General features: G+C 39.0%; 2 protein-coding genes across 3 annotated transcripts; both read right to left on the bottom strand.

The window, feature by feature from the left end:
* Window positions 1–2,547: 2,547 nt before the first annotated feature.
* LOC126705464 (lupeol synthase-like) lies at window positions 2,548–21,015 on the bottom strand. 2 transcript variants are annotated; one of them, XM_050404490.1, is made up of 19 exons: window positions 20,852–21,015; window positions 20,161–20,382; window positions 8,385–8,570; window positions 7,916–8,005; window positions 6,995–7,192; window positions 6,708–6,792; window positions 6,414–6,580; window positions 6,105–6,293; window positions 5,887–6,000; window positions 5,613–5,732; window positions 5,420–5,542; window positions 5,229–5,327; window positions 5,008–5,064; window positions 4,810–4,856; window positions 4,583–4,726; window positions 4,179–4,356; window positions 3,987–4,067; window positions 3,442–3,525; window positions 2,548–3,294 (listed from the first exon to the last, which is right to left on the bottom strand). In XM_050404490.1, the coding sequence occupies exons 2-19, from the start codon at window positions 20,353–20,355 to the stop codon at window positions 3,184–3,186; spliced, it is 2,268 nt and encodes a 755-aa protein (XP_050260447.1). In that variant the 5' UTR covers window positions 20,356–20,382; window positions 20,852–21,015; the 3' UTR covers window positions 2,548–3,183. The 2 variants fall into 2 exon arrangements, 1 of the variants encoding a protein (XP_050260447.1); XR_007648295.1 differs by lacking the exons at window positions 2,548–3,294; window positions 3,442–3,525 and having other exon boundaries at window positions 4,179–4,397.
* Window positions 15,500–19,957, bottom strand: LOC126705465 (uncharacterized). The gene is made up of 4 exons (XM_050404491.1): window positions 17,936–19,957; window positions 17,682–17,858; window positions 17,202–17,605; window positions 15,500–17,121 (listed from the first exon to the last, which is right to left on the bottom strand). Exons 1-4 carry the CDS (start codon window positions 18,783–18,785, stop codon window positions 16,576–16,578), a joined length of 1,977 nt encoding a protein of 658 aa, XP_050260448.1. The 5' UTR covers window positions 18,786–19,957; the 3' UTR covers window positions 15,500–16,575.
* Window positions 21,016–22,479: the final 1,464 nt, after the last annotated feature.

The raw sequence follows: 22,479 nt of genomic DNA, 5'->3' as shown, positions 1-22,479 counted from the left end.
TTAAATCTCACACAACCCACGCCTTTTTTTTTCCCCTTCAAGTTGCATTATTTAAAAATAATTTAAAACAATTTTATATTCTATTCAAACTAAAATTCTATTATAGAAAATTTCTAAACTTAAATCCCATACAACCCACACTTTTGTTTTTGTTTTTGTTTTTTTTTCCCCTCAAGTTGCATGTTATTAAATTAACATTTTATTAGGATATTAAGCTACAAAACTCTTGACTAAGGCATAAGATTTAACAATAATTTAATTTAGATAAAGCTTTATCATCCAAGTTTTAGAAATTTAAATTCTACTCCAACTAAAAGTTTATTATCAAAATTTTCAGAATTTTGTATATATTCAGCCATGATTTTTCAATACAATCTCTCTTAACCAATAAATCATCCCTATAATTAAATCCCACTCAATATACCCCACGTTGTTGTATTTTTTTTCCTCAAAATGCAACTTACTCTTATGTTTTAATCTAATAAATTCGTCTTACTTATTGTTCTTTGCTTCTGAATTTGTGTGTTGGATATTATACCAAAGTAAATTTACTATAGAGAAGCAAAACAATGGACATCCATTAAAGTTCTTAGTTCTCTTATGTAAATTTTTATTTATTTTTTTATATTCTCAATTTTTTGAACTTTTTGTGTATGTTTTGATTTTTAGTTTTGGTTGTTGTATTTAATTTATGAGTGTGTTGAAGTTTTTCAAATAGATTATCACTACCTATAATGAAAAAAAGAAAAAGAAAAAGATTATCACTAGGAAAAATGGGTATTGAGGAACTATTTTGTTTATTATTATTTATTTATTTTTTTTGAGAAAATATTTTGTTTATTATTGTTTGTGCTAACTACGGCATAAAATAAACATAACCCAAATAGGAATGATCAAACTCATCCCATATCTCATATTAAGAAATTTAACACAAAGCACACAAAGAGAATTTTGATATATAAAAATAGATAAACACTGATAAAGTCTAAACTCTAAACAAACAAAACTTAAAGATATATTTTTTTAATAAAATTATTTAATTGTTTAATAATTTATTATTACTATTTATTTAATAATTTAGTTTAAATTATTTTAAAATTTTTGAGTTTACATATAAATTTCATCAAGCCGTGCATTGCATGGGAATAATATTAGTAACTAAATAAGTTTGGGAAGATACATTTCTCTTAAATTTTACCTAAAATTATGTAATTTGGCAAAACTAGCCGTGTGTAGATAAAGAAACTTTTCTTTTGTTGATAAATGTAGATAAAGAAACTTTGGTTTGTGATTTAGTATTATATTTAGGCAGATTTTGATTTAGCGTGCTATTGACTAATATTTTATTTGTAATAATGGGATGTGGCATCTTATTATTGAATGGTGTAAAAGCTGACTGATTTGGATTTTTCCTTTTTGGATATATATATATTTTGGGGGGTGGAAGTTCAATTTGCTTGAGAAAATCCACGCAAAGTGTAAAGCTGTTGGAAATCCAACATTAGTTCAAAATTGCCCTATTGACTACCATATATTTGTTAGAGGCATTAATTCAGGATAGCGTATTGCGTCAAGGTAGGAATATTTGACTAAATGACTCAACTAAAACCCAATCATTTTAATAATAGTTTCATAACCCATCAACCTTAACACAACCTATCAATGAAGCGGGTTGACATTACACGACACAAGTGACACACTTAATAAATGGATCGTGTTGGGCTTACACAAATGTGACATGAACCATTTCAACCCGCTTAATATTAAGCAGGTTGGTTTGACACAAATTCAATCCATTTAACCCGCTTCAAAAAAGCATATGATTAATATTGTTATAAATTTAATACAAACTCATAACATCAAAATAACTACAAGGCAGATAAATCGAAAGTTAATAATAACATCAAATACTTAAAACACATCTTCCAAAAGTTCAAAATAACATCAAAGCACTATTTTAAAAACTGGACCAACTAGTTCAACTAGTTGAATTGGACACTGGGCATGGAACTGGTCCGGTAAAAACCGGAAAAATCGGCAAAAAACCGATAAAAACTGGTCAAGAACTCGAAAAAACTAAGAACTGATCCCTTTTCTGGTTTTTTTTTGACTAATTTGACTTTTAAAACCATGCATCAAGTACTTAATAAATATTTTCAAGCTTTAGAAAACTGGTGGCATTGAAAAAGACTTACAAGCTTTCCAATGATACCATAATCATCTAAAATGGAAGTTAGGAATACTCTCAATCTTCAGTACGGTATTAACGATTTTGGTAGGAAATCTCTTATGGTTATGGAAAATTTGAATTTCTTATGAAATTTGAAAAATTCACTAAACGTCCCCAAACAAATATTTGCAATATATAAATGTGCACAGATGACTACTAGGAATTCTTATGTCTAGCAAAGAGAGAAAAGGGTTCACAGCTTAAGTTGGTTAACCATCAAACAAGCTTTTACATTTGGTGAGCTATACAACTGTGAGACCCACATATTATGAGAGGGAAGCTTTATAACCCGCCTCCTAAAATAATTGAGAGAGAGATGAAAGTTAAAAAGCCTATATCCTTATATATTTGTTTATTCATTTCTTACTTGTATACACACTACACGGTATGTGGCACTTGCACATATAGCATACACAAATATTACGTTTCCTTTTAGGTAAGTCCACAAATACATCCTTACACAAACTAAATGGACATACTTTTTTTTTTTTGGGTAGTAGAGTGAAACTATTTGTCTCACAAAAAAACTACTTTTAATTTTTGGTTAAAAAAAAATGGGTAGAGGGGGGTGACTAGTGTGGCTTCCCTTCGTACTTGGGCATGACCATAGTAGCACCCTATCCGCTCCCAGGTGAGATTGCATATTCTCGGTCTGTGAGAAACTCACTTATTATTCTTTGGACCATTTGGGATGGAGATGGGATATAAGGAGCACCAACACACAGCTAATTATTTGAGGCTCGAACTTAAGTCCTGAGACTTGATGGCCCAATATCTTACCAACTAGGCCACCCGAATGTTGGTACAAAAAAAAAAAGAACTACATTATGACAAATTTACATCTTTCAAGTAGTATATAGTTATCTATATTTCTTGCTTATGTGGAAGTTGTATATATATTGGAGATTGGTGGTGAACTTCAATATGCAATCCTTTGTTTGTGCATTCAGGTTTTATGCAAATAGAACTCGCCTCCGATATTCTCCAAGAGCCCATATGGGAAAAATGTTTCTATATGATGAGTAGTTTAGTGTACAGTTCCTCATAAATACTCCAGTGATTTCCTATTGCCAATAACCATTAGTTATACTATGCTTCAAAAAAATATCTTGGTATGTAGAAATTATTTTGACAAAAAGAAATGAAAGAACAACACAACTAAGACAGGCACTTATCTACATGCATTGGATTTTGAATAAACATGGAATTACCTGTTGTGGGAAGTCACCATCTTCCATCTGTGCATTGATCAACACTCTGACTCCACGATGAATTGGTGTTGGATCTATCTTGGCCTAAATTTATAAAAACATTTAGAATTAGTATATGAGATTTGTTTGCACTTCCAAAGCAGTCACTAAAGGCCCACCTTCCAAATTTTGCTATTATCTAATACTTATGGTTCAAAGTTTCTTAAATTTATTTGTTTAGATCTTAATTTTTGTGTTCATATGTATGATATCCTGGATTACGTAAATTGGATTTGAAGTGTATGTTTATTTTAGGTTGAACTGAGCTATATAAGTGATTACAAGGAACCCCCATAGTGAGTTGACTAGTGCTTTTGGGGTATAATTGCAGATGCGATTAGCAATTTCCTCAAATCATGACCAATGGTGAATTACTGATTGATATCTTGGATTACTCATTTTCATGACACTTCCCCAACTAATTGCCTACTCTAACTATTGCTGAAACCTAAATCAGCCACGTTAACGTACAACTTACTAAATAATTGAGGAGAAAATGGACTAACCTGCCCAGCATCAATGAGTGATAACAGCGCCCATGCGGTTTGGACCAAATTTGCACGGTTGCCTTCTATATTTGTCCACACCTGTTGCACAAAGAAACTTATTCGAGTTCTCTATTTCCAATTCCCCCCTTCTTTCTTTCTTTTCTGCTGTAAAGAATAAGTACACATTTAAATTAAAACAAATTTCCATACCTTGTTTTGGCTCGATAGGTAACTCTCTCCCCATCCTCCATTAGGTAGTTGCTTTGATAGCAGAAATTCACAAGTTTTGCGCAATGCAGGACAATTTCTATAGTTTCTTCCACAAGCTGCCAATCCTCCTACAGCAAACCATGTACCATAGGTGTAGCAAATCCCCCAATGACCATACCTTCATAAGTATTATTCTTGTGTAAGTATTGATGCTTTCTCCTTTTGGCATCAAGCAAAAGAAAACAGAAGAAAAAAGTAAAAATTGGTGCAGTCTCTTGCTGATATTATCATAGTTGGCTACTTTTATTTTCTATGTTTAAATGTCAAAAGAAAACTGTGTGGCTATAGAGCAGTACTTCCATGGTGTGAATCAAGAATATAAGTGTGTGCAAAAAACATATTACCATGATCCATCAGGTTCTTGTACATCTTCAATGTATTGAATTGCATTGGAAATGCTACTGTCTATCTCTGTTCTACGGTGCTTGGGATAGAATTTCCTAAAGAGTGCCAAGCCTTGAACCGCTGACGAAGTACATTCTACATACCTATAAAGTGGTTCAATTTTAATGTTAGGAAGATAACATGACCAATACCATGACAACTATTCTTGTGCTGGAAGATAACTTACTCTCTCTCAATAAGAGTATCTTCAAAGAACTCTGTGGGGTTGAATTTCTGCAAAAATAAGATACAAAAATATGGGAATGAGTGGTGAGTTTAAAACAATGGTTTTTTGCCATAAACATGTACAAAAATATCTTACAAGGAAAAGTTGAGATATTGAAACAAGTTAGGAAGAAACTAGTAGGTTTATTGGAGAAGTTACCTCCAACCAACGGTAAGCTCTTTGAGGCTCCCATGCTGGGAAACCACCATTGCTACTCTGTATTGGTATGAAAAGAAAGTCAATTATTAAGATGCATTTCAGAATCATTAAACCTAAGAAAGTTAAATAAGTGAAGTGGATAATATAACTCACACAACTTGTACTTGATGAAAATTTGTCAAAAAAAAAAAAAAAAAAAAATTGCAAGGTTGAATTTTTACTTGTAGAGAAAGAATGACATTCACAGCATCATAGAACCGGTCTGTCTCCATTTTTTCGCCAACAAGGTCTTGAGACATTTGTGAGAACAAAAGTGCAACCTGAAAAATAGAAGGTTTTGCCAAATATCAAAATTTTGCCGTTGAAATAAACCTTCAGAATGTTAGTATAAATGTATTAGAGTTGGCATTACCTTTAGCCCTTCTGCTGTGCAGTCAGAGACTTGCCAACCATGGTCCTGCATTGAGAAAGTCCATGCTCCTTTGCTAATGTGTCGGTACATAGCTTTGAAGTCACCAGAAGGGTTTTCTCTGACCTAGAAAATAACATGGTTAAGAATTATCTTTCATAGAATCATGTAAGGAGTATTTCATATATATTTTGACCTGTGAAGCCTTGACAAACTCATGTGATTTCCTGAGTGTTGACCCATACTCTTCATTTAGATTACAAGAGAGAATTGCTTGAATAGCAAAACCCGCATCCCACATCTGACAGCCAAAACTCTGCATCACATAAATCAAGCATCATAAGTAAATGCTTTTAAGTATATGTGATTGCATTAACATGCTCACATGCTTGTGGATGTGCTAATTATGCTTTTTTGCTTTTTCTAGAAAAGTCAAGTAACCAAAAGACCCAAGGGAACGGTCATATTACCTGAACTTTTAAGCCATCTTCAGCAACCCAATAGTTGTCTGGAAGTCTGGCTAGATGAAGCTTGTATGCCTCTGAATTTGGATCTTCAACCCAACGGGCAAGCAAACATAAAACCTGTAATACAAGTAACCTTGACAAATTTAGTTCAATGATGACACACCAAATACTTTGATTTTATATTTCTTTCATTCAAATTGAATTGCAACACAAGTATTGACCTTTTCTACGCTTCCAATGCAGAGGTATTTGGTGTTCTCATCCTCATAACGTACATGACCAATTGCAGCTTTTATTGCCTTCTCTCTCAACATTGAAAAGGGCCAATGTGTCAGGATAGGCTCGGCTACATGGTGAAGAAAATCCCATAGCATATCTTGCATGAGGGGATGCGGATAGTAGAGATCCTCCTAAATTATTACATTGTGTAAGTTTTATGTAGGCATCAACTTCGTGAAAATTGCTAATAAGCAGGATATGATATTGATATTTCTAAGGAGGACAAGAAATGCAAAAAGACTTCACACAACCTTAGCAATTGTACTCCGAGCTTTGTTCCAGTTAATTTGATGGTAAGGCTCATTGTATAACTCTTGTCTTATTGATTGAATCAAGTCGGTGATTGGGCTGACAAATCTCTTTCCATATAAATAAGACATTGGCATGTAAACCAAGCGACAGTAGCATAACATTTTGCCTGTTTTCGTATAATGAAGGTCATGACGATTAGATACATGCACTATGCTAACTGCTACATATATTTTTTGAGTGATATGCATCTTAAAAGGTGTTCTTTTCAACAAAAAGATGTGAGTTGCAAAAACCTGGATGCATAGGGAAGAAATTAGGAAGAATCCAAAATTCTGGAGGCAGTGGATTGCAGCCTGACCACGCATATACTCCTAGTACCTATACAAAAGAGGAGGCATTTTAAGTTTACTTACAGAAATAAATAACATTTAGTTGACACGAAATTTGACAATATATGTTAAGAATATAAAGAACATATAATCAAATCGTGAAATTTTAAATATATTAATTGAATAAAAAGTTATTAAATAATGTAACATTAACCAAAGCAACATTGGCTAATGGGTTCAATTGGTCATACCGAGACCCAAAACTTTCCCCATGATGGAATTGCTACTAAACTACCATGGTCAAGGATCCATTTCCGTCCTCTAGCCATAGCCATGTCTTCACCATCTTCAGGTCCCTCTCCAAGTAGCCTTAACGCAATGTAGCTCAAAGCTGTGCCAAACATTGTACTGTGACCTTCAATATGGAAGCCCCAACCTCCATCTTCATTCTGTCCAACAAACAAACAAACATGTATAGTTTAAAATTATGCAAAGTTTTCAGTTTCTTAGGCTTGTTGGCTTGCTGGAATATCTACTAACATTGTGTCATGAGTTTATAAAGAAATTAGACAGAATTTTCTTCCAAATCATATTGGAGAAAAATCCACCCAATTCACTAGGTGGAAACCCAAAAGACTTTAGGTGTATATTTTAGTCACATGACTTTAAGTGTCGTTTTGTTTTTTTGTTTTTGTTTTTTTTTGTTTTTTTTTTTTTTTTTGACTAATGAGGATGTCTAGAGCCTTTTTTGGTAACAAGATGTCCAAACCTAGGTGTATTTTTAGTCCCCCTCATCTCCAAGGAATTCTTTCCTATAATTATGTAATGTCACATGATCTACTTTTTTTTTTTTTAGTTAATAATCATATGACTTGTTTAAATAATTTAATGAATTATATGATTTTATATATGTTACATGATTTTCATGTAATGCATTGGAGGAAAACTATTCTATTCCATTATAAAAAAATATTATGTATAATTTTTTTTTTTCTAATTAAATGGGGGATAAAAATGTGATTTCTCTTCTATTAATAAGGGATGCCATTCCCTTTGACCTTTTTTTTTCCTCTCAAATTAAGGAATATTCCATGTTACCGAATTTATATAGATCCTTTGGAACTATAAGTTATTTGAGCACAAAGTTATTTTCAATTACAACAAAATATTACCTGGTGATTATACAAGTATCGAATTATTTCCTTCTGGTGTGCTGGTGAAAGCATAGCATTGAGACCTCCCGTGATGTACAATGCCATTACCTGCATGGCAATAATTTGAAGTTAAGTTAAATGTAACAAACAAGTCACTGGGTTAATTTTTTCAATCATCCCCATATAGCAAGTCATAAACACAATATATATTTATACACACACGTTTGCTTGTGCGTTTAAGAGCTTGAATTCAAAAAATCAAAAAGTATATGCAAGAAATTGCACCAATCTGATGGGCCTTTTTTGTTTTTTTATTTATTTTTAATAATTCAAAAAATTATACTAATCTGATTGGCCTTACGGAATGAACACATTCAAGAAGTGTTACAATTTTAACAACATTTTTATTTTCTTAAGCAAAGGTATAGAGAGAGAGAGAGAGAGAGAGTATGTTTTTTTTTGAAACAAGTGGTGTGAAAATACATACCATGGGTTGAAGGAAAAACAAAGGGCCAGCAGATTCAGCAGGCCAGTGGCCATCATGGGCTTGAATGGATGAAAAAAAGCTCAGTGCTCTTTTCAGAGTAGTTATCACTGCTTCCTCTGTTATCTTCACTGTTTCTTTCACTTGGACTGGTGGTGGAATAGGCCCACATGGGTTCTCCTTTCTAAGCTGTGAGTTTTCATATCAAAGAGTTAGAGACATGTCCAAGTGAAAAAAAATGAGACAATAACTCACATATAGAATTTATAAGAGTCAAACACAAAGCGCAAGTATATGATATGTTCCTAATATTTCCCATTTATGGAAGTCACTTTAGGTGGTCATTGACATCATCTGGGCTTATCCTGATGATAAAGTAATTATCATTATGGATACCATTATCAGTTTCTAAAGTTCATAAAAGATAAAGTTCATAAAAGATAAATGGAGAGAGAAATATATTCAGTTGGGCCTGGCTTCTAGGCATTAATTTATGGTTTAAAACAATGAACTAGGCCTTGTGTGCTAATCAAGCATTTACAAGCGATATGATGTGACATCCATGTGTAATAAGTTGAGGAAATTCTTCTATATCATTTTTGGAAAAAGCCTTGTCCTTTGTTTACAAAAAAAAAAAAAAAAAAATAATAATAATGCTATACTTACAAAATTTTCATAACAAATTATAGGTGTTTAATTGTTATTAGTTCTAATTTGAACCTACCACTAAAATTAATTTTGTCTCTACCAATAACAACCTATAATAACTTGTCACTTAAATTTGTTGTGAAACTGTTGTAAAAATATCATAGACATAATATTTCTCTTCTTTATAACTAATTTATGGTAAGAATTATTCCAACCAAATCAATTATTTGAGAAGAATAAATTTTTCCACTGAAACCCACCATTCTTTTTTAGTTCATGCTGTTATTAGAATTCCGTATACAAGTTCCATAATTACATAACCCAAAAGTCAAAAAGATTTCATACTATCTTAGAACAACAGTTTCACACGGAAATATTGTGGAAATTCCTAAGGTTTAAACGCAATTATGCAAAGCAATCAACCAGGAATTCTAGTTAGAAATGTTAGTTCACTTGACAATTTTTTTTTTTAATATTTCTAATTGACTTTAATTCTATTTATGTGAGGTGCAGTGAACAAAATATCTAATTATGTGAGGAAATGAATGTGGAAACTCTAGTGGATGGAATTGCAAAAGATGGGCTGTCTCAGCAAGAATAATGGATGTCTCCAAAAGGTGCAACCTTTCACCTCATCTTTTGATTATACTCCATCCCCACCAAATTTGGATCTTGCATCGGCTTTGCTAATTACCTATTAATTAATGCCCATTACAAAGTTGTCTCTGAACTTGTCCAATTGTGAAATAATACTTCAAAAGATAACGTAGATTTTGTCCTCAAATCCAAAAAAGCTAAACCATGAATACAAAATTGTATGCTTAAAAGTTCAAAATGTACAATTCACAATCATTGTGGAATTAACCCAAGGCCATGCTTCGAATCTTTTTTTATTTTATTTTTATTTTTTATTTTTTTATTTATTTTATTTTATTTTTTTTAAGCCTTAAGTTACTGAACGGGTATATTTGCTTATGTGTATGTTACGATGAGCTTATTTTCATTAAATATTTAAAAGTTTATTTAGTTATTGTGTACAAGTACAATTAATTAAACTTAAAAATTAGTTAATCCAAAATGAAAACTAGGAATAAAACTATAAAAGACAGTGAAACCAGTTCTTTTCTAACCAATAAAATTATGAAACCGTGTGGAAACTGACCCCCACAAAAGTAAGCAAATTGTGGAATTGCATCTCTCTCTTGGAGGAAAAAAAAGAAAAGAAAAAGGAACTGGGTGTACTTTTTTGATTTTTCAATATTCCAGTTCACACTCTCTTTGACCGTCAATTTTTTTTTTCCCATTCTATATGAACCTGTGTGGCAATTCCAACTTCGGAGAAGAGTTTTTTTTTTTTTTTTTTTTTAGCTGGTCGACTAGTCTATGCAGTGGCGGCTCTAGAAATTTTGTTTAGGGGGTTCATTAAAGTTTTTTAATAAAAAGATATCTTAAATATATCGAGTTATCAACAAATAATAATAATAATAATAATATGTGAAGTTTTATAATTTTATTCTACAAGTTTTCAAATTTTGAATGTTACATGATAGTTCATTACGAGTATCTATTGCTAATGTAGATAGCTATGAGCCTATGACCATTTTATTTTGTTAAGTTTGTCTAATATTTTTTTTTATACAATTGTTATTATCTATTTGACTTTGTTTTTATAAAAATATTTTATACTAAATGACTAATCTCAACTCATTGGCTCCATATTAATTATTAACGCACACAATCACACTTATTCACACATAAAATTATACACTGCGTGTCTACTTAACCAATCAAATGCTTGAACAATCACTGACTTTACAATTTTTTTTTCTTGAATTTTACTTCCTTTGTAACAAAAGTTATTATAATATGGTAACAATACACACACATGTAAAAAACCATCTCTATTATAAAGTTATATTATATTTATATTGTACACACAAACAACAACATACATCATAATTTACACAAATAACATTATAACAAAAAGTAATGTACACAATCAATATTAGACACACTCACACACATATAATATAAATTTATAAAAAAGAATTACACTTACAATTCACAAATATGTACTATTTACTTTTAGAGTCGAAAATACTTTGTGATGAGGATAAAATTATGCTGGCCAGCGTGACGGTACATAACGGACAAGAGCGACGGTGAAGACCTAAAAAGAGACTGACGGCACATACTTAACAAAGGAGACGGTGAATGCCTTGCAATGGTGACGAGACGTTATTGCCGTCAGCATACCTTCTAGGCTGACGGTGACCTAAGGCAAAAGGACACAAAGACGAACGTCCTGAAGGTCATAGGATATGTGTAAACTGACGGGATGCATAGACTGACGGCGTCAGTCTATGAAACGCCTATTCTACACATTTACATGTACAAATAAATAACTTGCTCCCCACGTTTCATGGAACCTAAGGACTCCTATATGGAAAGGATCCCGTAAAATACGCCCAGGAAGACTCCGATAAGGAAAAGACTTCTACTCCAAGGAAAAGAGGGTCAGCCCTCTCTACTATAAAAACCCAAGCACCCTCACAAACCAAGGTACGCGTAATTTACCCTCTCTAGCACTCTAGAGCAGTGAGAATAATTCTAATTTGACCTTCGGAGGGTACTTGGCCGGTACCACACCGGTACTCCCCGCTAGGTTATTCTTTTTTCGTTGTGCAGGTGCCATTAGTGATCGTACGAGGAACGTGTGACTCATTGGTGGTATTGTTTTCGGTATCATCAGTTGGCGCCGTCTGTGGGAACCGCTTTAGCACGTTCTCGCCTTCAAGACAAGAGAGTTACATGGTACTCACTCGCTCAATGGCGACCAACAACGACATTCAGGAAGAAGAAACCCCTACAACCGCGCTTGAAAGACAAGTGAGAACGCTCGCCGCCGCCGTAGAGCGCCTCACAAGGCAAAATCACGACCTAGAAGAGCAACTGAGACAGAAGAATGCAGCTCCCAATAACCAAGGAGCAGAGCAGGAAGGAACCAGCGCTGACAGGAGAAACCAGGAAGGACCCCAGGCCAGCAACGCCCCGAGCAAACCTGAACGACAGAACACGAGTATCCCCTCCCTCGCGGAAACCACTCCGCCCCTCGTCCTCGCAGAGATGCAAGCCATGAAGGAACAAATGGAGGTTATGATGAATGCTCTCAAGGGACGAGTATCGAGCGACCTTGACGATCTTGTCAACCGAACGGACTCACCGTTCACCACAACCGTCAACTCCTACCCGTTGCCGAGCAAGTTCCGCATGCCGCAGATAGACAGTTATGACGGGGTCAAGGACCCACTGGACCACCTGGAGACCTTCAAAACCCTAATGCACCTTCAAGGAGTAGCGGACGCCATCATGTGTAGGGCCTTCCCTACAACGCTAAAGGGCGCGGCAAGAATTTGGTTCAGTCGACTGACCCCAAACTCCATCAGCACCTTCAAGGAACTCAGCGCTCAGTTTACCGCACACTTTATTGGAGGCCATCGGTACAAGAAGTCTACGGCTTGCTTGATGAGTATGAAGCAGCGAGAAGACGAAACTCTAAGAGCCTACATCTCCCGTTTCAATAAAGAGGCGCTCTCAATCGACGAAGCGGACGACAAGATACTTGTCGCGGCATTTACGAATGGTTTGAAGAAGGGCAAGTTTTTGTTTTCCATATACAAAAACGACCCAAAAACCATGTCAGAAGTACTTTATCGTGCCACAAAATATATGAACGCTGAAGATGCACTTTTAGCTCGGGAAGAGAGGCCTAGAAAAAGAGAACGGCAGGAAGACGGTCGGCAGGACCAAAGCCGAAAAAAGGCAAGAACCGCGGACCGAAGGGACGAAAGACGCCCTAAGCCCCTGGGGGGAAGGTTCACAAGCTTCACTCCGCTAACAGCCCCGATAGATCAAGTCCTTATGCAGATCAAGGACGAGGAATCGCTGACGTTCCCAGGGAAGCTGAAGAGTGACCCCAACAAACGTTCACGAGATGCTAGTCAAAAGCCGAAGGGAGGAAGATCATTTAGGAGATCTCAAAGAAACATTCGACACCCTTCGCTCTTACAACATGAAACTCAATCCGGGGAAATGTGCCTTTGGAGTGACGGCAGGAAAGTTCTTGGGATTCATGGTGTCTCAAAGAGGGATCGAGGCAAACCCGGACAAGATCCGGGCCATTATGGATATGGCACCACCAAGAAGTGTGAAGGAGGTGCAAAGCCTCAATGGAAAGATAGCGGCACTGAATAGGTTCGTGTCAAGGGCGACGGACAAATGCTTGCCCTTCTTCCGAACATTGAAGAAATCCTTCGAATGGACTGACGAGTGCCAACAAGCGTTCGAAAGATTGAAGGCTTACCTCTCCTCCCCACCACTGCTAAGCCCGTCGCAGCCAGGAGAGGAACTTTTCCTCTATCTAGCCGTCTCCCCCGCAGCCGTTAGCGCGGCCTTGGTCAGAGAGGAAGAGAAGGTGCAGAAACCCGTGTACTACGCAAGCCGAGCGCTTCACGGTGCCGAAGAGAGATACCCGCCCATGGAGAAACTTGCCTTCGCATTGATTACGGCAGCCCGTAAGCTCAAGCCATACTTCCAAGCTCATACTATAAACGTCCTAACGGACAAGCCCCTACGACGGGCGATGAGCAGCCCTGAGACGGCAGGACGATTAGCACTCTGGGCCATAGAACTAAGCGAATTTGACATTCAATATCGCCCGCGGACCGCCATCAAGGGACAGATCGTCGCCGACTTTATAGCTGAGTTCACCCATGGGGAAGATGAGGGGGCAGCAGAGTCCCCTCAATGGAGCATGTATACGGACGGATCGTCCAACAGACAAGCCGCAGGGGCCGGCATCGTGCTGCTGTCGCCCGAAGGAGACACCATCGAATGTATGGTCCGTTTCGACTTCCCTGCCACCAACAATGAATCAGAGTATGAGGCTCTGATAGCAGGACTTGACCTTGCCAAAGCAGCAGGAGCCGCCAGGGTAGTCATCTACTGCGACTCACAGGTCATCACTAACCAAATAAACGGAGACTACGATTGCAAGGGCGAAAAGATGAAAAGGTACCTTGGCGAAGTAAAGACAAGGGTGGGAGACCTAGAAGCCAAAGTCGTCCAGATTCCCAGAGAAGAAAATCAGAGAGCCGACCGTCTTGCGAAGGCCGCTTCAGCTGAGCAAATGGTCATCCCTGGTAATGTACTCTCTTTTGTACAGCTTTCCCCGCTAATAGATCTCGGCAACATGCAGGAAATATGTTCTGACAGCAGCTGGGCAGCACCGTTAGTTTCGTACTTAAAAGACGGGGTCTTACCAGACGAGAAGGACGCCGCAAGGAAACTTAAAGTCCAGGCGGCAAGGTTCGTCCTGATAAAAGACGTCCTATACAAGAGAGGTTTCTCCCGACCGTATCTAAGGTGCTTGGGTACGGAAGAAGCAGACTACATCATGAGAGAAGTACATGAAGGAATCTGCGGAAACCACTCAGGGTCCAGATCATTGGTACACAAGCTTGTACGAGCAGGGTATTATTGGCCCACCATGCAGAAGGACGCCGAAGCCTATGTCAGGACCTGCGACAAATGCCAACGGTTCAGCAATATCATCAGACAACCGACCGAAGAGCTGACCCCAATGACAGCCCCATGGCCGTTCGCACAATGGGGATTAGACATTATGGGACCATTCCCTACAGCTATACGGCAGCTGAAATTCCTGGTAGTAGGCATCGACTATTTCACGAAATGGGTGGAAGCCGAAGCTTTAGCCACGATTACGGAGAAAAACGTTCGGAGCTTCGTCTGGAGATGCATCGTATGCAGGTTTGGCATTCCTAGAGTCTTTGTCTCGGATAACGGGAGACAGTTCGACAACGATCACTTCCGGGACTTTTGCTCACAGTTGGGAATAAAGAACCACTACTCCTCCCCCGCCCACCCTCAAGCTAATGGACAGGTCGAAGTCACGAACCGATCCTTGCTAAAGATCATCAAGACTCGGCTCGAGGGGGCAAAAGGTATATGGCCCGAAGAATTGCCAAGTGTACTATGGGCATACAGAACGACGGCAAGAACACCCACAGGAGAGACTCCGTTCCGCCTGACGTACGGAAGCGAAGCAGTCATCCCGGCCGAAGTTGGACTCGCAAGCTACAGGGTACACAACCACGATGAGAGCAGAAACGACGAGGCTATGCGACTACAGCTCGACCTAGTGGACGAGATCAGGGCAGCAGCAGAACAAAGGCTCGCTAGGTACCAGGATCGCATGGCCAAATGCTACAACTCTCGGGTCCGACACAGAGACTTCCAAGTCGGAGACCTTGTTCTTAGAAAAGTCATGGGCGCCGCTAGGGACCCTACCCAAGGGAAGCTCGGCCCCAATTGGGAAGGTCCTTACCGAGTTTCGTCGTGGCAGAGAAAAGGTACTTACCACCTTGAAACATTGGAGGGACAGAAACTACCACATCCGTGGAACACCGAGCACCTACGGAAATACTACCAATAGGAGCAGCAGCATGAAGACCAACTCCTTTTATATTTTCAGCAAATTATAGTTTAACTCCTCAGATTTATCGTTTATTTTAGTTTTTTCGCAACAACTTTTTTAGCCCAAAGGGCAGGATTTGGTTTTAATTACTTTTATTTAAATGCATGGCAATAAGAGGAGTTTTATTCAGAAATTGCTGAAGTGTATTTTCCTTCCGACGGACCACTAAGTTTGCAGCCCAAAAAACGACTAAGTCCATAACACACGGACTAAAGAAAAAGCCGACGGTCCAATAAGATGGAGTAACCATCACAGGGCCCAGGCCTTAATAGTTGACGGATTAATGAAAGATGTCAAGGCATCAAGGCTAAAAAAGCCAAGAGAACAATGGTCCGAAAAGGCTAAAAAGCCGACGGATCAACAAAGATGTCAAAAGACATCAACACCTAAAAAGCTGACGGGCTAAAACGATGTCAAATGACATCAAGGCCAAGGCCAAGAAGGTGACGGCCCAAAAAGGCTAAAAGCCAAAAGACTGACGGTCAAACAAGATAGAGTAACAATCGTAGGGACAAAGTCCTCAAAACTGACGGACCAAAAGGATGTCAAACGACATCAGGGCCAAGGCCAAGAAGGTGACGGCCCAAAAAAGACTAACAGCCTAAGGGCTGACGGTCCGATAAGGTGGAATAACCATCTTTGAGGCAAGGTCCTCAAAACTGACGGACCAACAAGGATGTCAAAAGATAACACTTGTAAACTGACGGTCTCAAAGCTGACGAGGTATTCAAACAGTTTAAAAAGCCGACGTATTAAAAGCAGACGGGAATTTCCAACATTTGTCTGAGATAGAGATAAAAGCGACGGAAATGAAATACGCGCAACTATGCATAAACGTCAAGGGCACTTAAACATTACAATTGTTTAAAACTACAATTGTTTAAAATTACAACTGTTTAAAAACTACAACTGTTTAAAAAATTACAACTGTTCTCCAAAAAACCGTCTAAAGATTACAACTATTTTCAAAAAATTTTTACATAGCCATGGTTAAGCAGGAGGAGCGTCAGCAGGATTTCCGTCAGCCTGATGATCTTCAACATCCACGATAACGGTTGGAGAATCTGAAGCTGTAGGATTAGCAGCAGGCTGAGCCAGGACTACCGAGCCGTCACGCTCCGGAGTGGGTTCTGGCTGAAGAGAGACGTCGTCTCCATCATCCATTGAAATCCCAGATAAGTCCAGCTCTGGGAAGGCCGACGCGACCTGTCGAAGGCAGTCATCGAACCCAGTGCCGTAATATTGACCACATGAGTCAATAAATGACTGCGACGTTTTGAAGTGTCCAATCGCGTCAGCCCCCGCCGTCTGTAACTTCTCCTCCAGAGCCGTCACCTCTCCTTGGAGCTTGACGTTCTCGCCACTGATCGTCGTCAGTTTCTCCTTGACTTCCTGCAGCTCCTGGTTAAGAAGACGGACGGCTTCCTTATACTGAGCCTGCTGATTCAGCAAGTTCTTGTTATGGCTGCGAACTCGACTGACGACCCCCTCCTTCGCCACGCAACGGTCACGGAGGGCTTTGACACGAACCAAGGCCTGAAAGAGCATTTCCGTCAGATAAAAAGTACGCCAAAACAAGATACGGTATGTTCAACCCAAAAATGTGAGAAACTTACCCTGGAGAGATCAAAGAGGGCCGATGCCCCTAAATCCTCCGTCCCTACTTGATCACAGGGCTCCATGTCCGTTGGTTTTATCAGGGACTCAACCTCCCCGACGGCATATTCTTTGTGGGTTAGGAGACGGCACGGACCCTCAGTGACGGGACCAGCAGAAGTCATCACCCCCTTTCCCGCACCATGGCCAGACGTCGGAGGGGACTTTTCCTTCAATGGTTCGACTGACGGAGTGACGGCAGGCTTTTTTGAGGGACGGCCGTCACTCCCGTCAGGTTTCCTCTTCGCCACTTTGGCGACGGCCGTGGGGGTTGACGAGGCTTCCCCCCCTGCTTCCTTGGCCTTCCTCTCCTCCTTCTGACGAGCTGCGGCAGCCCGTATCCTTTGCTTCGCAGAATCCATCTCTACAACACAAAAGAAAACACTTTAGGAAAAGTGACGGAAATAATGAAACTGACGGAAAAATAAAAGTCTACTTACGACGTCGCGCAAACTCCTCCAACCTACGAGCTTCCGCTGACGGATTTGGGCCCCCACAGTATAGATGGAGGGTGTCAAGGGTAATCAAATCCCTGCACTTACGGTCCTCCAAAGGAATTTCTAGAATCCGATGGATGAACTCCTCCTGCTCGTCAGTTATATGCGGACGGGTATAAGCTGGAAAAAGAAAAAATAACAAGTGTTAGCACCGTCACTTCAAAAAACGCACGAGCCTCATGGGTGACGGGATTAACCTGAATCCTTGACAAAGGCCCAGGTATTGTCAAAGTAACCACTGGGCATCGTCGCCCACTCCTCCTGACGGCACACCCAGTCCGTCCCCTCAACGAAAAAATACCTACTCTTCCAGTTCCTATTTGAGTCAGGCATATCTGACACTAACCGTAGCCCTTTCTCTCGGGCATTAAAATGATAAGTCCCCTTAGACGAGGCAATGTGATGAGGCCTATAGCAATAAAAAAATTCTCCGAGTGTAAGCTGACGGTGCCCTCCACTAAAGCTGCCCCACAGGATTTCAGCTCCTATAAAAGTCCTCCAGGCGTTTGGGGCAACCTGGGTGACGGATATTCCAAGGAAGTCAGCTAGTTGACGGTGAAGAGCCGTCAACGGTAACCTCAGGCCGGCAGCAAACATGGCGTCGTACATGCCAACGTCCGCTGTCCGCCCGGAGTAACACCTCTCACCCTCTCTAGGGAGACGGAGGGGGATGTGGTCTGGGATCTGATAACGGATCCGTAACTCCCTAAAAACTTTACCACTCATCCTAGGCAAAAATCTGTTGACGGCCCAATCCTCAGGAAGAATGAAGGGACGGTTATCTACGGTACCCTCCGAAGTTCCTTCACTGGATCTCTCCTCCCCGTCACTATTTCCTCCGTCAATATCCATTCCACCCCCGTCATTTTCATCCCCTCTTCCCTCATCTTCTCCCTCAGCAAAACTCTCATTGCCGTCAGGAGATTGGGCTGACGACTCTCTCTCTGACGGGAGGGAGAAGTCCGACTCGTTTCCGGAGCCAAAGGTCTCGTCGTAGCCCGCTCCTTCGCGGACTGACGACTCGTCACAAGACGCGTCACTCGACATCTGACTACCTACAAGTGACGGGTTCAAACTAAGTACCTAGGCTGACGGCCTCACTAATGAGGCAAAAATAAAGAGAAGGAGAGAGGATGAAAACTTACCGGTATGGAAGCCCTCTGGACGGCTACAGCAACGGATAAGCTGACGGAAGTTAAAGCTGACGGAAGGTGATCGACGGTCTGTCTCTCCACAAGTTCAGCAAGGATGAAATAGTGAAAAAAGTGACTGGAAACGCTGTTTATATATGGAAAAAATGGCGCGGAAGACGAAGCGACATCTCGTCAGAAGTGAGGCCAATGGGAACGAGCCACCTGTCCAAGGCATTAAATGCTCAGATCCACGCAAACGATGTTTCTGCCTCTTTTGAAAAACAAACTCCATAGCCCGTCAGTACAGAGGGTGACGGAGTTATGGAGTAGGGGGCAAATGATGAGGATAAAATTATGCTGGCCAGCGTGACGGTACATAACGGACAAGAGCGACGGTGAAGACCTAAAAAGAGACTGACGGCACATACTTAACAAAGGAGACGGTGAATGCCTTGCAATGGTGACGAGACGTTATTGCCGTCAGCATACCTTCTAGGCTGACGGTGGTCTAAGGCAAAAGGACACAAAGACGAACGTCCTGAAGGTCATAGGATATGTGTAAACTGACGGGATGCATAGACTGACGGCGTCAGTCTATGAAACGCCTATTCTACACATTTACATGTACAAATAAATAACTTGCTCCCCACGTTTCATGGAACCTAAGGACTCCTATATGGAAAGGATCCCGTAAAATACGCCCAGGAAGACTCCGATAAGGAAAAGACTTCTACTCCAAGGAAAAGAGGGTCAGCCCTCTCTACTATAAAAACCCAAGCACCCTCACAAACCAAGGTACGCGTAATTTACCCTCTCTAGCACTCTAGAGCAGTGAGAATAATTCTAATTTGACCTTCGGAGGGTACTTGGCCGGTACCACACCGGTACTCCCCGCTAGGTTATTCTTTTTTCGTTGTGCAGGTGCCATTAGTGATCGTACGAGGAACGTGTGACTCATTGGTGGTATTGTTTTCGGTATCATCACTTTGTAATAAGGGTGTGCAAGATTTAAGTCAGGATGTACAAAAAAAATATTTTTAAGAATAAATTAAAATATTAAACTAACAAAAAAATATTTTACATATATAATTTTTTTTTTTTTTGAAGTCAGGGGGTTCATTTGAACCCCCTGATTAAGGTATAGCGCCGCCCCTGAGTCTATGATGCTTGTAGACTAACGAACATGATTTTTTCAGAAAAGATATGAGAGAAAAAACACACACACATATATATATATATATATATATATATATATATATATATATTCACACATATATGGACATAGTTACCTGCATCCTCATCAAAAGATCAGCACTTTGTTTCTTATGAAACCGGTTTTTCTTAAACTCCTCACGCATTCTTTCAACTTCAGCACGCTCTTCTGGAGTACCGGCATCGGGGTCGAATTCCCAGTGTTGCCGCCCAATGAAATTGTTCAGACTCACCAAATCTGGCCCTCCTTCGGCTATCTTTAGCTTCCACATCCTCTGAATATGTAACGAATACAAGTCCTACAGTCATATGAGACAAGTTAATATGATCATTAGCCTAATAATATTTGAAATGAACCAAACCCAACTTTGTACACAGAGAGAGAGAGAGAGAGAGACTGTCATAGCTGGTATGAAACTTCGTATAATATGAATCATAGCCAACCACAACATATTTCTTAGTAAATATATATGTGCAAATTATAATCGTATCTAAGAACAAACCATGATATAAATTCTCGAAAAATTAAAACTATATTGCGAAGAAAAATGTATAAAAACGGGGTTAGGTCTTAATTAGGAAAACTTTCTTTTTATTTTTTCCGAAGGAGTTAGGACAACGTTAATATAACATGCTTTGCAGCAAGATCATTTTCTGCTAGTAATACTAGTCTGCATAGAAAGAGATCAAGATCATTTTCTTGAGAAAATTGGAGAGATTGGAGAGCGAGAAATGAAGAACAGAGGAGGTGGAATATTTGAATGATACCTTTAAAGATTTAGAAAATTGTGTGTTTGTTCCTTAGTGGTACCAAGTCCAAGTGGCTGGCGCGCTCAGAGAACAATTTTCTTAGGGTGATGCGAGTAGTTGTGAGCTCTTCACCCTTTAAACAGGAGAGACACACAGAGGGAGAAGAATGGGGTAGGTAGAAGTAAAACGTACAGCGCAAGCAATTGAGTCATGATTCATGATGTATGCTTGATGCTTCCCATGCACTATAATAATAGCAAAGCCTAGATTACGATTAGAAAATGCTAAAATGATCACTTTCACAAAATATTTATTCCTTGCGTAATAAGTTATAAAGGATAAATGATAAAATAATATTAATAGTGAATTAATCTAAATAATAACCAAAAAAAAAAAAAATTATCAACTCAACTTCTAAAAAGAAATACCGTAAAAATTGTCGCGTGCCCATCACTATTCAAATAACAGCGTGCGTGGAAGGGAGAGGTCAAGCTTGCAAAAAAAATTCCAGGTAAAAAATAAGTGGAATATACTAGCCTGTTTTATAATCATTTTTTCTTTGTTCACTTCAATTTTAATCAACTTATATAATGGACTATCATTATACGTACATGCGTAGGTACTCATTTTTTAGGACGAATTAAACGAGTAATGACACACTATTAAGTTATTTTTAAGAATAGCATAAAGACGAAAGATCTTTTCCTTATTGCATAACACATGATGAGATGACTTAACTTGGTTTACATATTTCTTATTACTAAATTCTTATATAACTTAACCTTTATTGGGCTTTGCAATTCACCCTTAATTTTTTCTGTAATCAACACACATAAGTCCTTTTCTTGGAAGCAACAAGAGTGTTAGAAGTGGCAAGGGGAGTTGCAGTTCATGACTGTTAGACCATATATGTCTGAAAGTTCAATTAGTGTATAAAACACTATGAACGTTTAGACCCTCAATTTACAAATTACCAATTCAAGCTTAATGTCAAACAATTAATGTATGGAATATGAATATAAGCTTAAAACAGAATTGATAAACAATCTAAACCAAATAAAATCACATCCACAGCAGAAATTAAATGGAAAAGATTAAGGGAAAAGAGATGCAAACACAAGGACAACACTTGATGTGTTATCGAAGAGGAAACCGAAGCCCTCAGCGTAAAACCTCTCCGTCGTCCTCCAAGCGGTAAACAATCCACTAAAGAATGTAGTTGAGATACATGAACAGCAGAAGACCCTCTAAGCCTAATCTACCCAATGTACCTAAGCCCTCCAAGCTCCTACTCCAACGAGGTTACGCTGAGTCTATTTCTTCTTTAGCTTACAGGATTCCGCTACTTGACCATAGCATCTACCAATATGAAATTGGTCCTTTCTTAACTACTTCCCAAATACCAAATGGCCTTCTCACAGATATGGGTATGGTGAGAAAAGGTTTTGGTAATGTACCTCTCAAGGATTTGATAATGGAGAGGAAGAGAGTAGAGGAATTTGAAGAGTCTCTATGTGAAGATTGTGGATGAATCAATCTTGTTTTTCTCTAGGGTTTTTCTCTCAAAATTCTCTCTGGAAGCTCTCTGAATATCGTGGGTATAAGGGTATCTATATAGTAGGGTGAGAAGGAATGTGAAAAGTCAG

Source organism: Quercus robur, chromosome 11 (assembly GCF_932294415.1).
Source record: "Quercus robur chromosome 11, dhQueRobu3.1, whole genome shotgun sequence".
NCBI lineage: Eukaryota > Viridiplantae > Streptophyta > Magnoliopsida > Fagales > Fagaceae > Quercus > Quercus robur.
Note: the sequence above shows the minus strand (reverse complement) of the source record. Positions and strands in the feature narration are given on the sequence as shown.

Coding starts and splice junctions, on each gene's coding strand:
- LOC126705465 (XM_050404491.1), bottom strand. CDS start 18,785: ATGTCGAGTGACGCGTCTTGTGACGAGTCGTCAGTCCGCGAAGGAGCG. Junction 17,859..17,935: donor GGCCTTTGTCAAGGATTCAG/GTTAATCCCGTC, acceptor TTCTTTTTCCAG/CTTATACCCGTCCGCATATA. Junction 17,122..17,201: donor CCCTCTTTGATCTCTCCAGG/GTAAGTTTCTCA, acceptor ATGCTCTTTCAG/GCCTTGGTTCGTGTCAAAGC.
- LOC126705464 (XM_050404490.1), bottom strand. CDS start 20,355: ATGTGGAAGCTAAAGATAGCCGAAGGAGGGCCAGATTTGGTGAGTCTG. Junction 6,581..6,707: donor TTTCTTCCCTATGCATCCAG/GTTTTTGCAACT, acceptor ATACGAAAACAG/GCAAAATGTTATGCTACTGT. Junction 6,294..6,413: donor CTCGGAGTACAATTGCTAAG/GTTGTGTGAAGT, acceptor GTAATAATTTAG/GAGGATCTCTACTATCCGCA.